Here is a 20,003-nt window from a genome sequence, read left to right as displayed (position 1 = left end):
ATGTTACAGTGCCTTCTGAGGGCAGGCCCAGGGCAAAAGAGTAACAGCACCATGCTGCTGACCCAGAGGTATGTTACAATCTCTGCTGCAGGTGGATCCTACAAGGAATAAAAGAGTCACACCAGCTAGGTACTGGGCCTAGAGATGTTACTTTTGTGAGAAGGAACTAGGCAGAAAAAGGGAGTCACATCACCTGGGTGATGAGCACAGAGATATGTGACAATGGCTCCTGCAGGCAGAAGCCAAACAAGAGTTATATTACCTGGGCTTTAGAACCTGCAATATGTCACTCATGTGGGCAAAGCAGAGGCAGGAGAGTAGCATAACCTGGGTGGGATGGCAGCAATACTTCACAACGCTCACTGTGGACAGCACCAAACCAGGAGAGAAAATTCCCATCACTTGGGTGCAAGGCCCAGTGATATGTCACAATACCCCATGTGAAACCACAGAGGCAAGAGAATAGAGTCACATAACCTAGTTTCTCATCCAGCAACATGTCACAATTCTATCTGTGGGTTAAATCCAAGCAGGAGAGTAAACTTACTCAGCTTCAACACAGAGGCATGTGTCACAATCACAGGTGCAGGAAGGTCAAAGATGCAAAGAAGGTCAGATATTTAACAATCCTGTACATATCCCACTTCTGTGTCCAGCACCAAGGCAAGAGAGGAGACTCACATTACCTGGGTGCAAGGCTGTGATATGTTACAATGTCTTTTTAGAGTAGCACCAAGGCAGGAGAATAGAGTTACATCACATAGGTGCTGGGTCCAGCAGTATGGCACAATTCTACTTGTAGGCTGGGCCAATTTTGAAGAACAACATTACTCACGTGCCAGGCAGAATTTGTATATCAAAATCACACCTGCAGGAAAGACTAGGGATAAGATTAACAATCCTGTACATAGTCCAAATCTTTGTATGAGAGTCAACACCTCCTGTATGTTGGGTCTAAGTACACAAGTCACAATTTTTAGAATGAATTGAATCACTGAATGACTCAATCCCTCTTTTTTTTTTGAGACAGAGTTTCGCTCTTGTTACCCAGGCTGGAGTGCAGTGGTGCGATCTTGGCTCACCGCAACCTCCGCCTCCTGGGTTCAGGCAATTCTCCTGCCTCAGCCTCCTGAGTAGCTGGGATTACAGGCACGCACCATCATGCCCAGCTAATTTTTTGTATTTTTAGTAGAGACTGGGTTTCACCATGTTGACCAGGATGGTCTCAATCTTTTGACCTCATGATCCACCCGCCTCCGCCTCCCAACTGCTGGGATTACAGGCGTGAGCCACTGCGCCCGGCTGGACTCAATCCCTCTTATTGTTTGTGTCACCTTAGTGGAATCACAGACTAACAGCTGTGTTCAATCCTGGTCTGAAAGTCACCAACTTACTTTTGGACTGGATTCACTTACAAGAGTAAATTTTCCAACTTGAGACTATCTCTGCATATGAGATATGAGAGACTATCTCTACACAGTGGACTGTGTTCATATAAAAAAGATGACAATGTTTATTGTTGGCTGGGTGTGCAGGAGTGTCAAAACCTCAACTGTAAGCTGAGCCCAGTTAGAACATTCTGTGTACCACCTGAGGAATTTATTAGGTTTGCCTGAGAGTCGCAATCTTTTGTGACTGGGAGCCATTTGGGCTGGGATGGACTCATGATCATACCTGTGGCTCTATGTACAGATATGAGTTAACATCTCCATAATGGCTGGGTCCAGATATGAGAGCTGTCGCCTGCCTATAAGCTACGCTTACTAATGAGTCACCATCTCAGCTGTTGCCTGATGTTCACGTATGGCAGTCACAATTTTAACTCTGCACTGCATTCACCTGTAAGATTTAAGACCTCACCAGTAGGCTCTGTCCTGAATGAGGGTGACAATCTTAACAGTTGGCAAAGTGCACACATAAAACACAATCTCATCTGTTTCCTGGACCCTGTTATGACACTCTCTGTACCACCAAGGGCTTTATACAATATGTGAGAGAGTGTAATTTTCTCTGACCTTTCTACTTCCTTCTTCCTCTCTGGGAAGAGCCAGAATCTTACCCATTTTCCTAAGCCCACATATGAGAGATAGTATGTCTCCTGAAGAGCCAGAATCTTACCCATTTTCCTAAGCCCACATATGAGAGATAGTATGTCTCCTATTGGTTGATTTCAGATATGAGAGTCAACATTGCACCTATGATCTGAACAAAGAGATAAGTCACAATCCACTCCCCTGTGGATAGGAAGCAAGCAGGAGGGTTATATCATCTAAGTAATAGGCCAGGGATATGTCACAATCTTCTCTGTGAGCAGGCACCAGGCAGAAGAGTTAAAACCTGGGTGCTTGGTCAGGGATATGTTAAATTTCCTCCTGAAAGCAGGACACAGACAGTAGAGTCACATCACCTGGGTGCTGAGACCAGTGATATATCACAGTATTCTTTGTGAGCAACGCTCAGGCAGGAGAAGTATATCACCTGATTTCTGTGCCAGAAGGTATGTCACAATCTCTCATATGAGGAAAGCCTTGTTATAAAAGGAGAGTCACATCAAATAGTTGATGCTTTTAAAGATATGTCACAACACTCTGTTATCAGGGCCCATACGGGAGACTCATGTCACCTTGTCACTGGGCCCATCAATATGTCACAATGCCTTTTGAGGTCCAGGCCAAGGCAAAACAGTAATGTCACATTGGTGTAGAGCCCCATGGTATGTCTCAATCTTCCTTGCCAGCAGAACTTAGGATGAAAGAAAAATCACAATTGTTTTGTGCTGAGCAAAGTGATATGTCACAACTCCCCCTGTGAGCAGGGACCAGGCAGGAGAAGAGAGTCACATCACCCAGGTGATGAGTGAAAATATATGTCATAATGCTGCTTGCTGGCACTAGAGCTGCATTACCAGGGTGTCACACCCAGCAATATGTCACAATTGCTTATGTGGTCAGGGGACAGGCATGAGAGTCACATAACCTGGGCATGGGGCCCAGAGATATGTCACAATGCCTTCTGTGGGTAGTACACAGAAGTGCAAGGCCCAGCGATATGTCACAATGTCCCCTGTGAACAGGACCAGTGCAGAAAAATAGAGCCACATCCCCTCCATTCTGGGTTCAGCAGTAGGTCACTATTCCATCTGTGGGCTGGTCTTAGGCAAGAGAGTCAGATCACTCAGGTGCTGGGCAGAGAAAAATGTTATAATTAAACCTGCAGGAAGGTGCAGGGATGAAATTAACAATCGGACACATGTCCAGTTTTAGGTATAGGAAGTTCACCCTTCCTGTATGTTGTGCCTAAGAACAGAAGTTACAATGTCAACGGTGGACTAAATTTGTACCTGACAGCCTGTACTCCTCCTGTGGACTTTGTCTAATTAGTGAAGTCACAGCATCATAGGTGTGCTGAATCTTGCTCTGAGTGTCACCAACTCATCTGAGGACCGGATCCACCTTTGGAGTCAAATTTTCTACCTTTGACTTCCTCTACATGTGAGATTCAGAACTTCAAAAATGGGCTGTGTTTATGTCAGAAGATGATGTACACTGTTTCATGGATGTTCATGTAACTGCAGAAGTCTCCTCTGTGTGCTGGTTTTTTGTTGTTGTTGTTTTTTGTTTTGGCTTTTTTTTTGAGACAAAGTCTTGCACTGTCGCCTGGGCTGGAGTTCAATGGTGCAATCTTGGCTCACTGCAACTTCCACCTCCCAGGTTGAGGCGATTCTCCTGCCTCCGCCTCCTGAGTAGCCAGAATGACAGGTGCATGTGAGGGATTGGTCAGAGTGGTGGGAAAAACTATAGTGAAAGGAGGCAAACCTTCTGAAAGGTCGGAAGGTTTTGCAGAGCCTTGGGGGAGAATAGCTGAAGGCAGTGGTTCTATAACCCTGAGATAGAGGGCAAGGAGTAGGTACAACAGAGTGTAGAGAAATTTTTCTTAAACAGGCTTGTTTACTTATATTGACCAGGAGCTTATCTTCGATCACCCATGCCAGTGACATTCCCTGAAAGGGGAACAATAAATGTTAATTACCTACAGGTTGTGTTGTCTCCAGGTTTTCGGCTTTATGCCTGCACTGAATAAAAGTAAGCAGCCTCAGCTTCTCAGGGCTGCTGTCTGGCCCCTAGAGCCGGGCTGTCACCTAACTGCTCTTACACTGTATACCTGTATCTGAGTACTCACTTCATCCATCGACCAGGGTATGCAGGACAGACTCAGCAGGCACCCAGCACTATGCCCAGCTAACTTTTTGTATTTTTAGTAGAGACAGGGTTTTACCATGTTGGCCAGGCTCGTCTTGAACTCCTGACTTAGTGATCCACCCACCTCAGCCTCCCAAAGTGCTGGGATAACACTCTTTATACTACTCAAAGCTTTTATCCACTATAAATGAGAGTCACAATTTACTCTATAATCATGTTTGTAAGCACCCACAACCATACTTGTGGCCCTCAGCCCAGGTATTAGAGTCAACATCTCTCCAGTTGGTTGGTTTAGATAGGAGAGTCCTCATCTGCTATGTTCTGAGTTTAGAAATGTGTCACCATCTCATCTGTGGCTGGAGGCTCACATACGACAGTCACAATGCCAACTGTGGACAGTGTTTGCATGTGAGATTCAAGACCTCAGCAATGGGCTCTTTCCATGTGTGAAGGTGATAATCCGAATGCTTGGTGAGGTGTGCATATAAGAAACAGTCTTACCTCCGTGCCGTATCCTGGGATAACACTCTTCGTAGCACTCAAGGACATTATGTGATATGTGGAGTGTGGCAATTCTTTATGACCTTCATAAAAAGAGAAGACTAAGGATGTGACTCATGTATCTAAGTTGAGCTATGAGAGATGCTATTTCTTCTAATAGCTGACTAGAGGTATAAGAGTCATCATCACAATTATAAGCTGGCTATAGTACATGTCACCATTTAGCCTGCAGGTAGGGAATTAGCAGGAGAGTCACATCCCCTGGGACTTCAGCCAAGGATATCTCACAATCATCCCTGAGGGAAGGAACCAAACAGGAGTGTCACATCACCCAGTGGTCAGGCAGGGATATGTCAATTCTCTCCTGAAAGCACAGCACAGGCAACAGAGTCACATCACCTGGGTGCTGAGCTCAGCAGTATGTCACAATGCTCCCTGGGGGCAAGACAGAGGCAGAAGAGCCACATCACCTGGTGTCTGCTTCTGGGAATATGTCACAATCTTTCCTGTGCAAGGCAGGGTTCAGGCAAGAAGTGTCATGTCTTTTAGGTCATGGATACAGATATATGTCACAAGGTCCCTGTGGGCAAAGCCCAGGAAGGAGCATACAATCTCATAGGTGGTGGACCTAGTAATATTTTACAATGCCCAAAATATGCAAGGCCCAGGAAAACAGGAGCATCACATCACCTAGGTGCTGGGTCCAGTGATATGCCACAATCCTCCCTTGCTCTCTGTGACAATGCCCTCTGTCCAACACCCTCTGTGAAATGAGAGCAGACTCACACTTTCGGCCAGGCACGGTGGCTCACACCTATAATCCCAGCAGTTTGGGAGGCCGAGGCGGGTGGATCACAAGGTCAAGAGATCGAGACCATCCTGGTCAACATGGTGAAACCCCGTCTCTACTAAAAATACAAAAAAATTAGCTGGGCATGGTGGTGCGTGCCTGTAATCCCAGTTACTTGGGAGGCTGAGGCAGGAGAATTGCTTGAACCCAGGAGGCGGAGGTTGCGGTGAGCCGAGATTACATCACCTAAATGCTGGGTCCAGCAATATGGCACAATCCCATCTGTATGCTGGGCCCTGGCAGGAAAGTCAAATTACTCAGGTGCGAAAAAAAGGTGTATGTCACAAACACACTTGAATTAAGGTTGAGGTACGAGATTAACAATTTCATACACTTCTTAGTTCTAGGTATCAGACATAATACCCTCTGTGTGTTGGGTGTAAGTACACAAGTGATAATTTCAATGATGGTCTGACTTTATATGAGAACCTCAATCCCTCCTGCAAATTGTGTCATTTTAGTGAAGTCACCAATTCCTAGGTGTGCTGAATCTTGGTTTCAGAGACACTAATTTCTGTATGGATCAAATTAACATATGACATTCAATTTTCCAACTTTCTGCATAAGAGATTCAGAACCTCAACAGTGAGCTGTATGTGGAAGAATGACAGTCTTTACTGTTGGCAGGCTATGCATATGAGTGTCACAACCTCCCCTGTGTGCTGACTTCTGTTAGGACATTCTCTGTACCTCTTGACAACTTTACACAGTATGTGAGAACATGTTAATTCTTTTTTTTCTTCTTCTTTTTTTTTTTTGAGACAGAATTTTGCTGTTGTTACCCAGGCTGGAGTGCAATGGCACGATCTCGGCTCACCACAACCTCTGCCTCCTGGGTTCAAGCAATTCTCCTGCCTCAGCCTCCCAAGTAACTGGGATTACAGGCACGCACCACCATGCCCAGCTAATTTTTTTGTATTTTTAGTAGAGACGGGGTTTCACCATGTTGACCAGGATGGTCTCGATCTCTTGACCTTGTGATCCACCCGCCTCGGCCTCCCAAACTGCTGGGATTATAGGTGTGAGCCACCGTGCCTGGCCGAAAGTGTTAATTCTTTATGGCCATCATACAAAGAGGAGAATCAAGACATTACTCATTTTCCTGACCCTGGCTATGAGAGACAGTATATCTGCTATTGATTGTTTTGAGGTATGAGAGCCATTATTGCACCTGTAAGTTTGGATAAGATATGCATCACAATCCCATAACTGATTAGAAACTGACCAGTAGACTCACATCACCTGCGTTTTGGGGAAGTGACATGTCATAATCTTCTCTGAGGGCAGGGACAGGGCAGAACTGTCACACCACTTGGGTGCTCGATTAGGGATATGTTAAAATCTCCTCCTGAAAGCAGAGTACAGTCAGCAGAGTCCCACCACCTGGATGCTAGGCACTGTGATATGTTACAATGATCTGTGGGCAAGGACCAGGCAAGAAAAACACATCATCTGATTGCTGAGCCCAGTGATTCATTAAATCTTCCCAGTTAAATCTCCAAGATAGCTGGGCGCGGTGGCTCATGCCTGTAATCCCAGCACTTTGGGAGGCCAAGGTGGGTGGATCACGAGGTCAAGAGATCAAGACCATCCTGGTCAACATGGTGAAACCCTGTCTTTACTAAAACTACAAAAATTAGCTGGCCATGGTGGCACGCGCCTGTAGTCCCAGCTACTCAGGAGGCTGAGGTGGGAGAATTGCTTGAACCCAGGAGGCAGAGGTTGCGGTGAGTCGAGATCAAACCATTGCACTCCAGCCTGGGTAACAAGAGCGAAACTCCGTCTCAAAAAAAAAAAATCTCCAAGATAAAAAATGCAAAGATACATCACAAAGCTATTTATCTGCTGGGCTCAGGCAGAAGCCTCCCATCTCATGCATGTTGAACTCCATGATATGTCACTATATGCAAAATATGCCAGAAACAGTACAAATAAAAGGTCACATCACCTAGGTGATGGAAAGGAGATGTGTCATAATACTTCTGTGGGCAGTTCCCATGCCATAAAGTTGTATCACCTAGGTGCTGAATCCATGCATATGTCGGAAGACGCAACGCATGCAGGGCTTAGGCAGAAGAGGAGAGTCACAACACACCAGTGATGAGTCCAGCAACACATCAGAATCCCTGCTTGAGCAAATCCCAAGCCATAGAGAACAGTCACCTCACCTATGTACTGGGTTGAGCAATATGTCACACTGCCTCTTATGGGGAGGGCCCATGCAAGAGAGTCACAGCACCTATGTAATGAGTTCAGCAATATGTCACAGTACCCATTCGAGGGCAAGAGAGTCGCATCTTCTAAATTATGGGTGATAGAACCAAACTTTGTCTCAAAAAAAAAAAAAATCAGTCATATCACCCAATTAAGGGTCTCAGAGATAAACCACAGTGCCCCTCATGGGTAGGGCTCAGGCAGAAGTGTGGAGTCACGTCACCTTTAAGGTGGGCCCAGCTATGTGTCAAAATTGCTGCAGTGGAGAGATCTCAGGCCTAAGAAAAGAGTCATATCATGTAGGTGCTTGGCTAAGCAATATGTCACAATCCCCACTGTGCACAGGTCACGGGAGAAGAGAGCCATAATCTCAGTTATGAGCCCAGATATATGTAACGGTGACTTCTGGGAGCCAGCAGAAGAATCATATCACCCGTATGCTAATCTCAGCAATAAATCACTCTCTCTTCTGTGGGCAAGGCCCAGGCAGGAGGGTACTGGACCCAAAGATGTGTCACAGTCTCTTTTTGGGCAACATCCAGGTAAGAGAGAAAAGTCACATAAAATAGTCAAAGGGGGCCAAGTGCAATGGCTCACATCTGTAATCCCAGCACATTGGGAGGTTGAGGCAGGCAGAACGGCTGAGGTCAGGAGTTTGAGACCAACCTGGCCAACATGGTGATACCTTGTAAAAATACACACATTAGCCGGGCATAGTGGCACACACCTGAGGTCTCAGCTACTCAGGAGGCTGAGGCAGGAGAATCACTTGAACCCAGGAGGCAAAGACTGAAGTAAGCTGACATCATACCACTGCACTCCAGCCTGGGTGATAGAGTGAGACTCTGTCTCAAAAACAGAATTCAAATTAATAAAATAATAAAACAGTCAAAGGGCCTTAGATATGTTACAATGTGCCTTATAGGCAGGGTCCAGGCAGGAATCTCCTATCACATTTGTTCTGGGCCCAGCAATACATCACCACGCCTTCCGAGGGCAGTGCCATGCCAAAAGAGTAATGTCACTTTAGTATTAGGCCCAGTTACATATCATAATATTCCTTGTGGGAAAAACCTAGGACGAGGAGAAAAGTCATGTTAGCTAGGTGCTGAACCCAGTGATATGTCACAATCCCTTCTCTGAGCAAGAGCAAGGGAGGAGAAGAGAGCTGCATTACCTGAGCGGTGGGTGCAGGGATGTCACTATGTCCTCCGTAGGCAGGACTTAGGCAGTAGAGTTACTTCACCTGTGTGTTAGACCCAGCAATATGTCACAATGGCCCACATGGGCAGGACACAGGGAAGAGAGTCACAGAACCTGGGTGTGGGGTTCAGTGAGATGACACAAGCTTTTCCACAGGCTTTTCCCCCGTGGAAAAGCCAAGGCTGGAGAGAAGATCCACACCACCTGAGTACAGGATCCAGTGATATGTCACAATGCCCACTGTGGGCGGTGCCAAGGCAGTAGAATAGTCATATCACCTGGGTGATATGTCACAATCCCTTCTGTGGGCTGGGCCCAGGCAGGAGCATCAATTCACTCTGGTTCTGGGTAAAGTCATATGTCATAATCACACTGGCAGGAATGTCCAGGGGTGAGATTATGCATCTGGACTGAAAAAAATCAACACATAAAAATATGAACATATTTTTAAGATGTGGTGGCTCATGCCTGTAATCCCAGCACTTTGGGAGGCCGACACATGTTGATCACCTGAGGTCAGGAGTTTGAGACCAACCTGACCAACATGATGAAATCCCATCTCTTCTAAAAGCACAAAATTAGCCAGGTATGGTGGCACATGCCTGTAATCCCAGCTGCTTGGGAGGCTGAGGCAGGAAAATTGCTTGAACCCTGTAGGCGGAGGTTGCAGTGAGCTGAGATTGTGCCATTGCCCTCCAGCCTGGGCCAAAGGAGGGAAAATTCATCACAAAAAAAATTAAAAATAAATATGACTAGACCATCTCCGGTGACTCATACCTATAATCCCAGCATTTTGGGAGGCAAAGGTAGGAGGATACCTGTAGCCCAGGAGATTGAGACTACCCTGCGGGCCACATGGTGAGACATGTTGATTAAAAACTGATAAAACCTGGAGCAGTGTAATCCCAGCACTTTGGGAAGCTGAGGCAGACAGATCACCTGAGGTCAGGAGTTCGAGACCAGCCCGACCAACATGGAGAAACCCCGTATCTACTAAAAATACAAAAGTTAGCTGGGTATGGTGGCACATGCCTGTAATCCCAGCTACTAGGGAGGCTGATGCAGGAAAATTGCTTGAATCCAGGAGGAAGAGGCTGCAGTGAGTTGAGGTCATGTCATTGGACTCCAGTCTGGGCAACAAGAGTGAAACTCCATCTCAAAATAATAATAATAATAATAAACTGATAATTGACCAGGTACAGTGGCTCACGCCTGTAATCTCAACATTTAGGGAGGCCGAGGCAGGTGCATCACCTGAGGTCAAGAGTTCAAGACTAGCCTAACCAACATGGAGAAACGTCGTTTCTACTAAAAATATAAAACTAGCCCGGGCGTGGTGGCACATTCCTGTAATCCCAGCTACTTTGGAGGATGAGGCAGGAGAATCGCTTGAACCCAGGAGGTGGAGGTTGCGGTGACCCAAGATTGCACCATGGCACTCCAGCCAGGGCATCGGGAGTGAAACTCTGTCTCACATAATAATAATAATAATAAACCCAGCAACCCAATGTGCAGAAAGGAGCTTAAGAGAAACGAAAGAAAGAAAGAAGCCAGGTGCGGTGGCTCATGCCTGTAATCCCAGCACTTTGAGAGGCCAAGGTGGGTGGATCACGAGGTCAAAAGATCGAGACCATCCTGGTCAACATGATGAAACCCCGTCACTACTAAAAATACAAAAAATTAGCTGGGCACGGTAGTGCTTGCCTGTAATCCCAGCTACTCAGGAGGCTGAGGCAGGAGAATTGCCTGAACCCAGGAGGCGGAGGTTGCGGTGAGCCGAGACCGTGCCATTGCACTCCAGCCTGGGTAACAAGAGCGAAACTCCGTCTCAAAACAAAAAAAGAAAAAGAAAGAAAGAAAGCAATTCAATGTACTGTGAAAACAAACTTGAAGTGGTGGGATTAGGTGAAAAAGAAAAAACAAACAAAAAAAAGATTTCCAGAGCTGCAGCCACTTGGGAGGTGGAACTGTGAGGATCACCTGGGTGAGCCGTAATGGCACCCTCTGCTGGACCTAAGCGGTTCTGCCTCGGGGTAGAGCCCTCTGGTTCACATTAAACATTTCAAGCTGGGGCCAAGTCCTACACGCTTGGTCTACACCTGGTGGACCTAGTGGCCGGACTGAGAAGCCAGCGGGGAGAGGCCCAGCGGGTCCAACCTACAGGCTAAGGGTGGCGCTCGCAGCCTGAAGCTGTTCATCTGGCATCTAAATCGCCAACCTTCCTTCCCACTGCGCCCCCACCACGGTCGGCTGATCTACGTGGGCGGTGGAAAGAGGAGAAAGAGCTCAAGGGCAGGGACTGTCCCCGCTGACCATCCCACCCCCGGGGTGAGAGAGGTCCAGGATCCAGACGGCCACCGCCGGGGCCCTCATGGCCATACCTGGGATGGGGTCTGCTAGGCCACGCCCCCGGACACCTGGGCCTCAGTCATCCACATCGCGGTCCCCCAGCCCCGTCCTAGCCCAGGGATCGAACTGCCACCACCTCCACCCTCAAGAATGAAGGGAGGAGGCAGGAATCAGAGGGATGGGACGCCAAGCCGAGGCGCCCACCAGCCCAGGGCATCCCCCGCGCAGCACGCCGTCCCTTTCGGCGCTCGGAAAGCCCATGGGAAAACCCCTCCGGGCCCTCAGAAGATGGCACAGGACGGTCCCTGACTCCTCATGGGAGCTTGGGAATAAACTTGGCAGGAGCTTCCGACAGGATTCGCGCGGGCTTCTCGGGAAACTGTATCGCCTGGTGGGTCCCGTGGGTCAGGCCTCGGGCAGCTGCGGTGAGCTGGGGACCAGCCCGGGCAGCCCCACACTCAGTTCGGGCCGGGAGCGCGGGGACAGCCTCCCCTCTCCAGCCCTGCTTGCTCCAGCTCGCACTCACAGGGGGTGAACCAGAGCTCTGGCCCCGTCCGGACAGTTCTGCTGAAGGCTGCGGGCCTGCCCGAGCTCTGCTCAGCTCACAGCGGGGTCGGTTTCTAACTCGGCAGCTGTCGCTGGAGCTCCGGAGGACAAGAGAACTCTAGAAAGGTGGCCCCAGAGGGAGCCCGATAATCGGCGACGACTGGCGCGAACGTCAGGAAGTCAGATCAGGATGACAAGGGCGGCTCCTGGCCACAATGAATCCACCCGACCCCAGAAATGGTCCGCAAAACGTGTCTCTGCATAGACCACGACGGAGTCCAGTGAAAGACAACCAACCCATGGGTGTGGGTGTCTGGAGATGCATCTCGGAGGGAGAAAGAGCAGGACTCGGTAGTGGGTGGTTTAGGACACAGAGAGCTACAGAATGAGGAGACTCTTCCAGAATCCACACAAAGACCGAAGGAAGGAAGGAAGGGAGGGAGGGAGGGAGGGAGGGAGGCAGGGAGGGAGGGACTAAAACAGACATAAGGAAATAGAAAAAACAAAGAAGAGAGAGGAATATCAAAGAAAAATAGGCCGGGGGCAGTGGCTCATGCCGGTAATCTCAGCACTTTGGGAGGCCGAGACGGGCGGATCACTTGAGGTCAGGAGATCAAGACCATCCTGGCCAACATGGCGAAACCCCATCTCTACTAAAAATACAAAAAATAGTCGAGCATGGTGCCTGTGGTCCCCGCTACTCGGGAGCTGAAGCGGAAGAATCCCTTGAATCCAGGAGGCTGAGGTTGCAGTGAGCCGAGATTGCGCCACTGCACTCCAGCCTGGCTACAGAGCCAGACTCCGTCTCAAAAAAAAAAAAAAAAAAAAATTAACCAGGTATGGTGGCACGCATCTGTAGTCTCAGCTACTTGGGAGGTTGATGCAGGAAAATCACTTGAACCCAGGAGGCAGAGATTACAGTGAGCTGAGATTGTGCCACTGAACTCCAGCCTGGGCGGCAGAGTGAGACTCCATCTCAAAAAAAGAAAAACAGAAAATGATGAAAAGAGAAGGGAAGATGGAGAGACATAAAAAGAGAGAATCAAAAAAGAAATGAAGGGAAAAAAGGAAAGAAGAAAGAAAGAGGGCCAAAAAAAAAAAATAATACAAAGAAAAAAGAAAATAAAACAGGGCAGGGTATGGTGGCTTACGCCTGTAATTTCAACACTTTGGGAGGCTGAACTGGGAGAATCTTTTGAGCCCAGAAATTTGAGCCCAGCCTTGACTGGCCCGGCCTCTACTAAAAGTTATCCAGGCCCGATGCCACATTTTTATTAGTAGGAAGGAAGGAAGGCAGGACAGAAGGAGGAAAAAAAGGGAGGAAGGTAGGAACATAGGAAGAAAGGAAGGAACAAAGGAAGTTAGGAACCAAGTTCTACAAGGAAGAAATATTAAAAGGAAGCAAAGAGAAAGAAAGAAGGAGGAAGAAATAAAGAAAGAGGAAGAGCCAAGCACAGTGGCTCACACCTGTAATCCCAGCGCTCTGGGAGGCTGAGGCAGGCAGATGACCAGATCAGGAGGTCGAGACCATCCTGGCTAACACGGTGAAACCCCATCTCTACTAAAACTACAAAAAGTAGCCGGGCGTGGTGGGATGTGCCTATAGTCCCAGCTACTCAGGAGGCTGAGGCAGGAGAATCGCTTGAACCCAGGAGGTGGAGGTTGCAGTGAGCTGAGATTTTTGCCACTGCACTCCAGCCTGGGTGACAAAAACTAGACTCTGCTTTGTCTCAAAAAAAGAAAGAAAGAGGCCGGGCGCGGTGGCTCACGCCTGTAATCCCAGCACTTTGGGAGGCCGAGGCGGGTGAATCACGAGGTCAAGAGATCGAGACCATCCTGGTCAACATGGTGAAACCCCGTCTCTACTAAAAATACAAAAAAATTAGCTGGGCATACTGGCGCGTGCCTGTAATCCCAGCTACTCAGGAGGCTGAGGCAGGAGAATTGCCTGAACCCAGGAGGCGGAGGTAGCGGTGGCCAGGATCGCGCCATTGCACTCCAGCCTGGGTAACAAGAGCGAAACTCCGTCTCAAAAAAAAAAGAAAGAAAGAAAGAGGAAGAGAGAAACACATGAAGACAGAGGGAAAAACAGTAAGAAAGAGACAGAAAGAGAGAAATTAGGAAAATAGAAAAAAAGGGGGAAAAAAGTAGAAAGATGAAAAAAATATCTCTAAAAGAATAATAAGACCCGGGTGGGTCTGAGACACACTTCCCACTTTACAAATATGCTGACCAGAAAAAGAAAAAAATTAAGCATAATGATGAAAAAATGACTATGGCAGCCCAGCCAGGGTTGAGTTTCCCTAGGAAGGAAGAGAAACCGTCCGAGTCAAGGGAGAGAAACCGCAACTGCATTCCGACCTGCTTGCTCGCCACAGGCTGTGACATTAGTCCAGGCTGCCTCTGGAGAAGCGGACCTGTGCTGCTAGCTGGACACTAGGTGATGACCAACCACCACCAATGCAAAAGTTAGCCTGGAAACAACGGGATCGCTGGCAAGTGGGGAGAGGAAGGGGAAGGAGGCACAGTAGGTCACTCTGGGATGCTTCCAATCCTGGGGGTAAGGGCAACTCAGGAAACAAGGTGACTCCAGAAATGACACATAATTCATACTGCCAATGCTGCCTGAAAATGTGGGCAGTGTATGGTTTTTTCTTAACACTCAGTTATTTCTAGGAAATGCCATTTACTTCCATCCACTTGACATCTACCTGCTTTCACTAGACCTGGAAAGATTCAGCGAAGTCCTTGTTTTTTTTTTTTTTTTTTAATATTTTAAAATTTTTATTTAGATAGAGTCTCACTCTGTCACCCAGGCTGGAGTGCAATGGCATGATCTTGGCTTGCTGCAAGATTCTCCTGCGTCATCCTCCAGAGTAGCTGGGATTACAGGTGCCCACCATCACGCCCAGCTAATTTTTTGTATTTTTGTAAAGATGGAGTTTTGCCATGTTGGCCAGGCTGGTCTTGAACTCTTGACCTCAGGTGATCCACCTGCTTCAGCCTCCCAGAGTGTTGGAATTAATGACATGAGCCACCTTGCTCAGCCTCAGGAAAGTTCTTGTTAATGATAAGGTGAAGCTGCAATGCACTTTTTGTTTATAAAACACCAAGTAGGAGAGTCCATGAATGGGGGAAGAGAAAGAAAAGCAGAGGAGGGGAGGGGAGGAGAGGGGAGAGGAGAGGAGGGGAGGGGAGGGGAGAGGAGGGGAGGGGAGGGGAGTAACTCCATGCAGAATGCAGAGGAGACTGGCTTGTGGTTTCACCCTGAGAAACTGGTAGATTACAATAGCTATGCTCAGAATGGGAGCTATGAATGGCAAGAGCAAAGACCACAATGCTTTTCACATCCATTTCCCCTCCTTCCCACAGGCAGAAGACCAAGTCTCAGAGGCTTGTGGTTTTCTCCCATGTAAACTGTGTTTTAAATGTGCCATTAAATAATACCGATAAAAAAGAAAGGCTGAGTCTAGCCATGCCAACTGGACCTAGGGGGCCAAAAGTGACAACTACTCTAGACTTACTGGTAAGACAGTTGTGTGTCAGAGTGTGGGAAACAACTCCAGCTAAAATTCAGAGGACTTATACAGCTGTAAAATTAAGTTTTTTTTTTTTTGCTAACCAATATTTCATTTAAGTCTGTGAAATGCTATGCAAATGCTGAAGAGTGATTTACTTCCAATTATGTGGTCACTTTCAAAATAGGTGTAAGGTGATACTGAGAAAAATGTATATTCTGTGGACCTGGGGTGAAGAATTCTATAAATATTCAGTGAGTTTACTTGTTCCAGGTCTGAGTTCAAATCATAGATGTCTCTGTTAATTTTCTACCTCATTGATCCATCAAATATTAACCATGTGGTATCAAAGTCTCCCGCTGTTATTGTGTGGGAGTCCAAGTCTCTTTATAAGTCATTGAAAACTTGTCTTATGTATCTGGGTGTTCCTATATTGGGTGCACATCTATTTATGATCATTGACTCCTATTGTTGCATTGATCCTTTTACCATTATGTGATGTCCTTCTTTGTTTCTTTTAGTCTTTGTTACTATTAAAGTCTATTTTGTCAGAGATGAAAGTTGCAACTCCTGTTTTTTTTTTTTCTTTCCATTTGATTGGTAAGTCTTCCACCAACACTTTGAGTCTTTTTATGTCCTTGCTTATGAGATGGATCTGGATACAGCGTACCTATAGGTTTTGACTTTTTATTCAATTTGCCTGTCTGTGTCTTTGATTGGGGCATTTAATCCATTTAAATTTAGGATTAATATTGATATTTGTGAGTAAATATTACAGCTGTAAAATTTCTAACAGTTAAGTGGGGTGGGACATGTTGAGATACCTCTCTTAAAGTGAGATTAGTCTGGCAATTGACAAGCCAAGAAAAGAAAAAAGTGAGTAAATCATTGCATCTGCCTGCTACCTGGCTTACACCCCGCTGTCTCCCACACCCACCATCTAACCAAGTAAAAGGCACAACATTTAGGAGGCTGACTTGGATTTTGGAGGCGGCCCCTTCCCTATCCGGGTGTGTCACTACCATCTACTGAGTGATCAGAAAAGCTGCTGGTTTTGATGATGGCTCAGAGCAGGAGAAACACATGCCACAGGTCCAGGCTGATTCTGAAAGCTGCTCTGCCACTTTGGCCATGGGACCCTCCAGATCCATGGGTCCTGCAGGTGTCAGTGACAGACAGGGAGGCTGTTTGAAGCCTCATGTAAATTGCAGTGAAGACTTTGAGGATTTTGGAGCAAGGACTTACCGTTATCTACAGATAACTACTCAGAGCTCTCTCAGCTAACTACTGGGTGTTAGTAGAAACTTATGTCCTAACCATGGAGCCACTGTTACTGTGCGACCTGAGCTGCTTATCATGAACTGGGGGTTATCTTACCTACCAAACGATACAGTCAGGTGTGCACAGAGCATTCCATCCTGAAATAGTGGAATTCCATCCTGAAGTGGCAGAAACGTGATCATGTCTGAACAGGTCCTGAAGCACAAGTAAGTTCCATGAGAAAGTGGCGCAAATGCCCATGGTCCCGTCAAGAAATAAGCCGAGTTAAGAAACTACAGGTAACTCATAGTGCTGCTGCTGTCTCCAAAGGCGGGAGGTCTGTGTTTGCTGTGTTTTATTTGAAACTCATTTATTTCTAAAAGTAGTACCTAATTCAATACAGTTGGGTATACTACCTGCTTCAGAAAAACTTTGGTTAATAGTGAGACCCAGGGAGGGTACTATGATACATGACGCTTTTCTTTTATTCTTTTCTCCCTTTTTAAATTTTATTTTAGTTTGTTTCTTTTGAGACAGCGTCTCATTCTGTGGCTCAAGCTGGAGTGCAGTGGAGTGATTTCAACTCACTTCAACCTCTGCCTCTCGAGCTCAAGCAATCCTCCCACCTCATCCCCGCAAGTAGCCAGGACCACAGGCACAAGCTACTAAGTCTAGCTAATTTTGATATTTCTAGTAGAGATGGGATTTCACCAGGTGAGCCAGGCTAGTCTCGAACCCTAAGCTCAAGCAAGCTGCCTGCCTCGGCCTCTCAAAGTGCTGGAATTACAGCCTCGGGTCAGTTTTGTTTCTCTCTCTCTCTCTTTTTGATGGAGTCTTACACTTTCACACAGGCTGGAGTCAGTGGCGCAATCCTGGCTCACTGCAACCTCCACCTTCAGGTTCAAGGGATCATCCTGCCTCAGTCAGTCTCCTGAGTAGCTGGGACTACAGGCATGTGCTACCACACTCAGCTAATTTTTATATTTTTAGTAGAGACAGGGCCTCACCATGTTAGCCAGGCTGGTCTCACTGACCTCAGGTGATCCACCTGCCTCAACCTACCAAAGTGCTGGGATTACAGGTGTGAGCCACCATGCCCAGCATCTGGTTATTTTTTAATCAATTAAAAAGTAGAGGGCCTGGTGTGGTGGCTCATGCCTGTAATCTCAGCACTTTGGGAGGCTGAGAAGGGTGGATCATGAGGTCAGGGGTTTGCGACCAGCCTGGCCAACATGGTGAAAAACATCTCTACTAAAAATATAAAAATTAGCTGGGCACAGTGACACCCGCCTGTTGTACTAACTACTTGGGAGGTGGAGAGAGGAGAATCATTTGAATCCAGAGGCGGAGGTTGCAGTGAGCCGAGATCGTGCCACTGCACTCCAGCCTGGGCAACAGAGCAAGATCCCATCTCAAAACAAAAAAAAGAAAAGTATAGATGAGGTCTCACTCTGTTGCCCAGGCTGATCTCATCTCAAACACAAGACCTCTCAAGTGATCCTTCTGTTTGAACCTTCCAAAGTGCTAGAATTACAGGCATGAGTCACCATGACCAGCCTGAACTTTGCTGTTCTAAAACACAGGCAGAAGTGTCTATGCAGGTTAAAGAATCTGCAGGAAGAAAAATTATATATATATTTTATACACTGATCGAAGAACAATCACACCTAGCCAAGCCAGATCGGTGATTTTTGGGGCAACAACTGAGGAAGACTATCCTTCCTGGGGTTGGGAGTGGACGCAGTGGAGAACACACAGTTTCCCCAGGCTGTTCACAGGTGGCCAGAGCTTTCTTTTCTTTGTGAGGCCTCGGTTTCCAAAATAACAGTGGCCACTAGGTGGTGATCATAAACAACCAGTGAAAGTGTCAGCCTGGAATGAATGAGATCGTCTGCGGTGGAGGCCCACAGCACAGTGGGTCTCCGCGCCCTCCCAGGCAGTCCTCACAACTAGTTCACCAGGGCTTCTGGAAACACAGCCTAAGTCGCTGCTCATCTAATCATCTGAAACTGCAATCCTGAGAAGAGAGCGACCAGAAATTTTCTGTCAAGGTCAAGACCTCAAGAAATCAGCGGCACAACCACCAGCACTAAGAAAATTTCTAAAGGAATTGTGTGTTTGGGGTACATAGCTGTATTTCTTTATAACAAAATTACTTATTTTAAAACGTTATAATTTTTTATACCTTATATGTATCGTGCTGTGATAAACCAGAAAAGTTGTAAGCTCCAAATCCATGAGGCCAGAAGCTGACATCCTAAATGTCTATTTAGAATAAGCTTAGATACACCAAAAACTCTGCCATAAAACTTTAAGAAATGCAAGCAATTTTTAAAAAATGAGGCCAGGTAAAATGAATCACACCTGCATTCCCAGCACTTTCCAAGGTGGGTGAATCACTTGAACCCAGGAGTTGGAGACAAGCATTGGCAACACGGTAAAACCTCATCTCTACCAGAAATACAAAAATTAGACAGTTGTATCACCTGGTCTCAAAACAGATAAATAAATAGATTAAAATTTTAAAATAAGACTGGGCACAGTGATTCAATCCTGTAATCCCAGCACTTTGGGAGGCTGAGGTAGGTGGATCATGTAAAATTAAGAGTTCAAGACCAGCCTGGGCAACATGGTGAAACCACGTCTCTACTAAAAATACAAACATTAGGCCAGGCACAGTGGCTGAAGCCTGTAATCCCAACACTTTGGGAGGCCAAGGCTGGCGGATCATGAGGTCAAGAGATCGAGACCATCCTGGCCAACATGGTGAAACCCCATCTCTACTAAAAATACAAAAATTAGCTGGGCGTGGTGGCGTGCGCCTGTAGTCCCAGCTACTTGGGAGGCTGAGGCAGGAGAATTGCTTGAACCCGGGAGGTGGAGGTTGCAGTGAGCCGAGATTGTGCCACTGCACTCCAGCCTGGCGCCTGGGGACAGAGTGAGACTCCGTCTCAAAAAAAAAAAAAAAAAAAAAATACAAACATTAGCTGGGCATGGTGGTGCACACCTGTAATCCTAGCTACCTGGGAGGCGGAGGCAGGAGAATCGCCTTGAACCTGAAGTCCAAGGTTGCAGTGAGCCGAGATCACACTACTGCACTCCTGCCTGGGTGACGGAGTGAGGCTCTGTCTCAAAAAGCAAAAAAATAAAAAATAAATTAAAAGAAGTTTAAATGCTGTATTCTGCTAATTTTGCTTCCTACCATGAGTAGGGCATAATATATCTGTTGTTTGCTTGTTTGTGACAGGGTTTCACTGTTGCCCAGGCTGGAGGGTAGTGGCACCATCACAGCTTACTACAGCCTCAACCTTCTCAAGCTTCGGTGATTCTTCCATCTCAGCCTCCCACAGAAGATTCCTTTTG

General features: G+C 46.9%; 1 protein-coding gene across 1 annotated transcript in view; it reads right to left on the bottom strand.

The window, feature by feature from the left end:
- LOC118150187 (uncharacterized) overlaps nt 1-20,003 on the bottom strand; it is a 44,788-nt gene that overhangs the window by 8,473 nt on the left and 16,312 nt on the right. The window contains exons 2-3 of the mRNA XM_078359881.1: nt 16,762-16,856; nt 4,701-4,783 (exon numbers count right to left, since the gene is read on the bottom strand). Coding sequence (XP_078216007.1) covers nt 4,701-4,783; nt 16,762-16,856 — 178 coding nt within the window. The remainder of the gene's footprint in view (nt 1-4,700; nt 4,784-16,761; nt 16,857-20,003) is intronic.

Source organism: Callithrix jacchus, chromosome 22 (genome assembly GCF_049354715.1).
Source record: "Callithrix jacchus isolate 240 chromosome 22, calJac240_pri, whole genome shotgun sequence".
Lineage (NCBI taxonomy): Eukaryota > Metazoa > Chordata > Mammalia > Primates > Cebidae > Callithrix > Callithrix jacchus.
The sequence above is the reverse complement of the archived record's forward strand: the minus strand, read 5'-3'. Positions and strand labels throughout refer to the sequence as shown.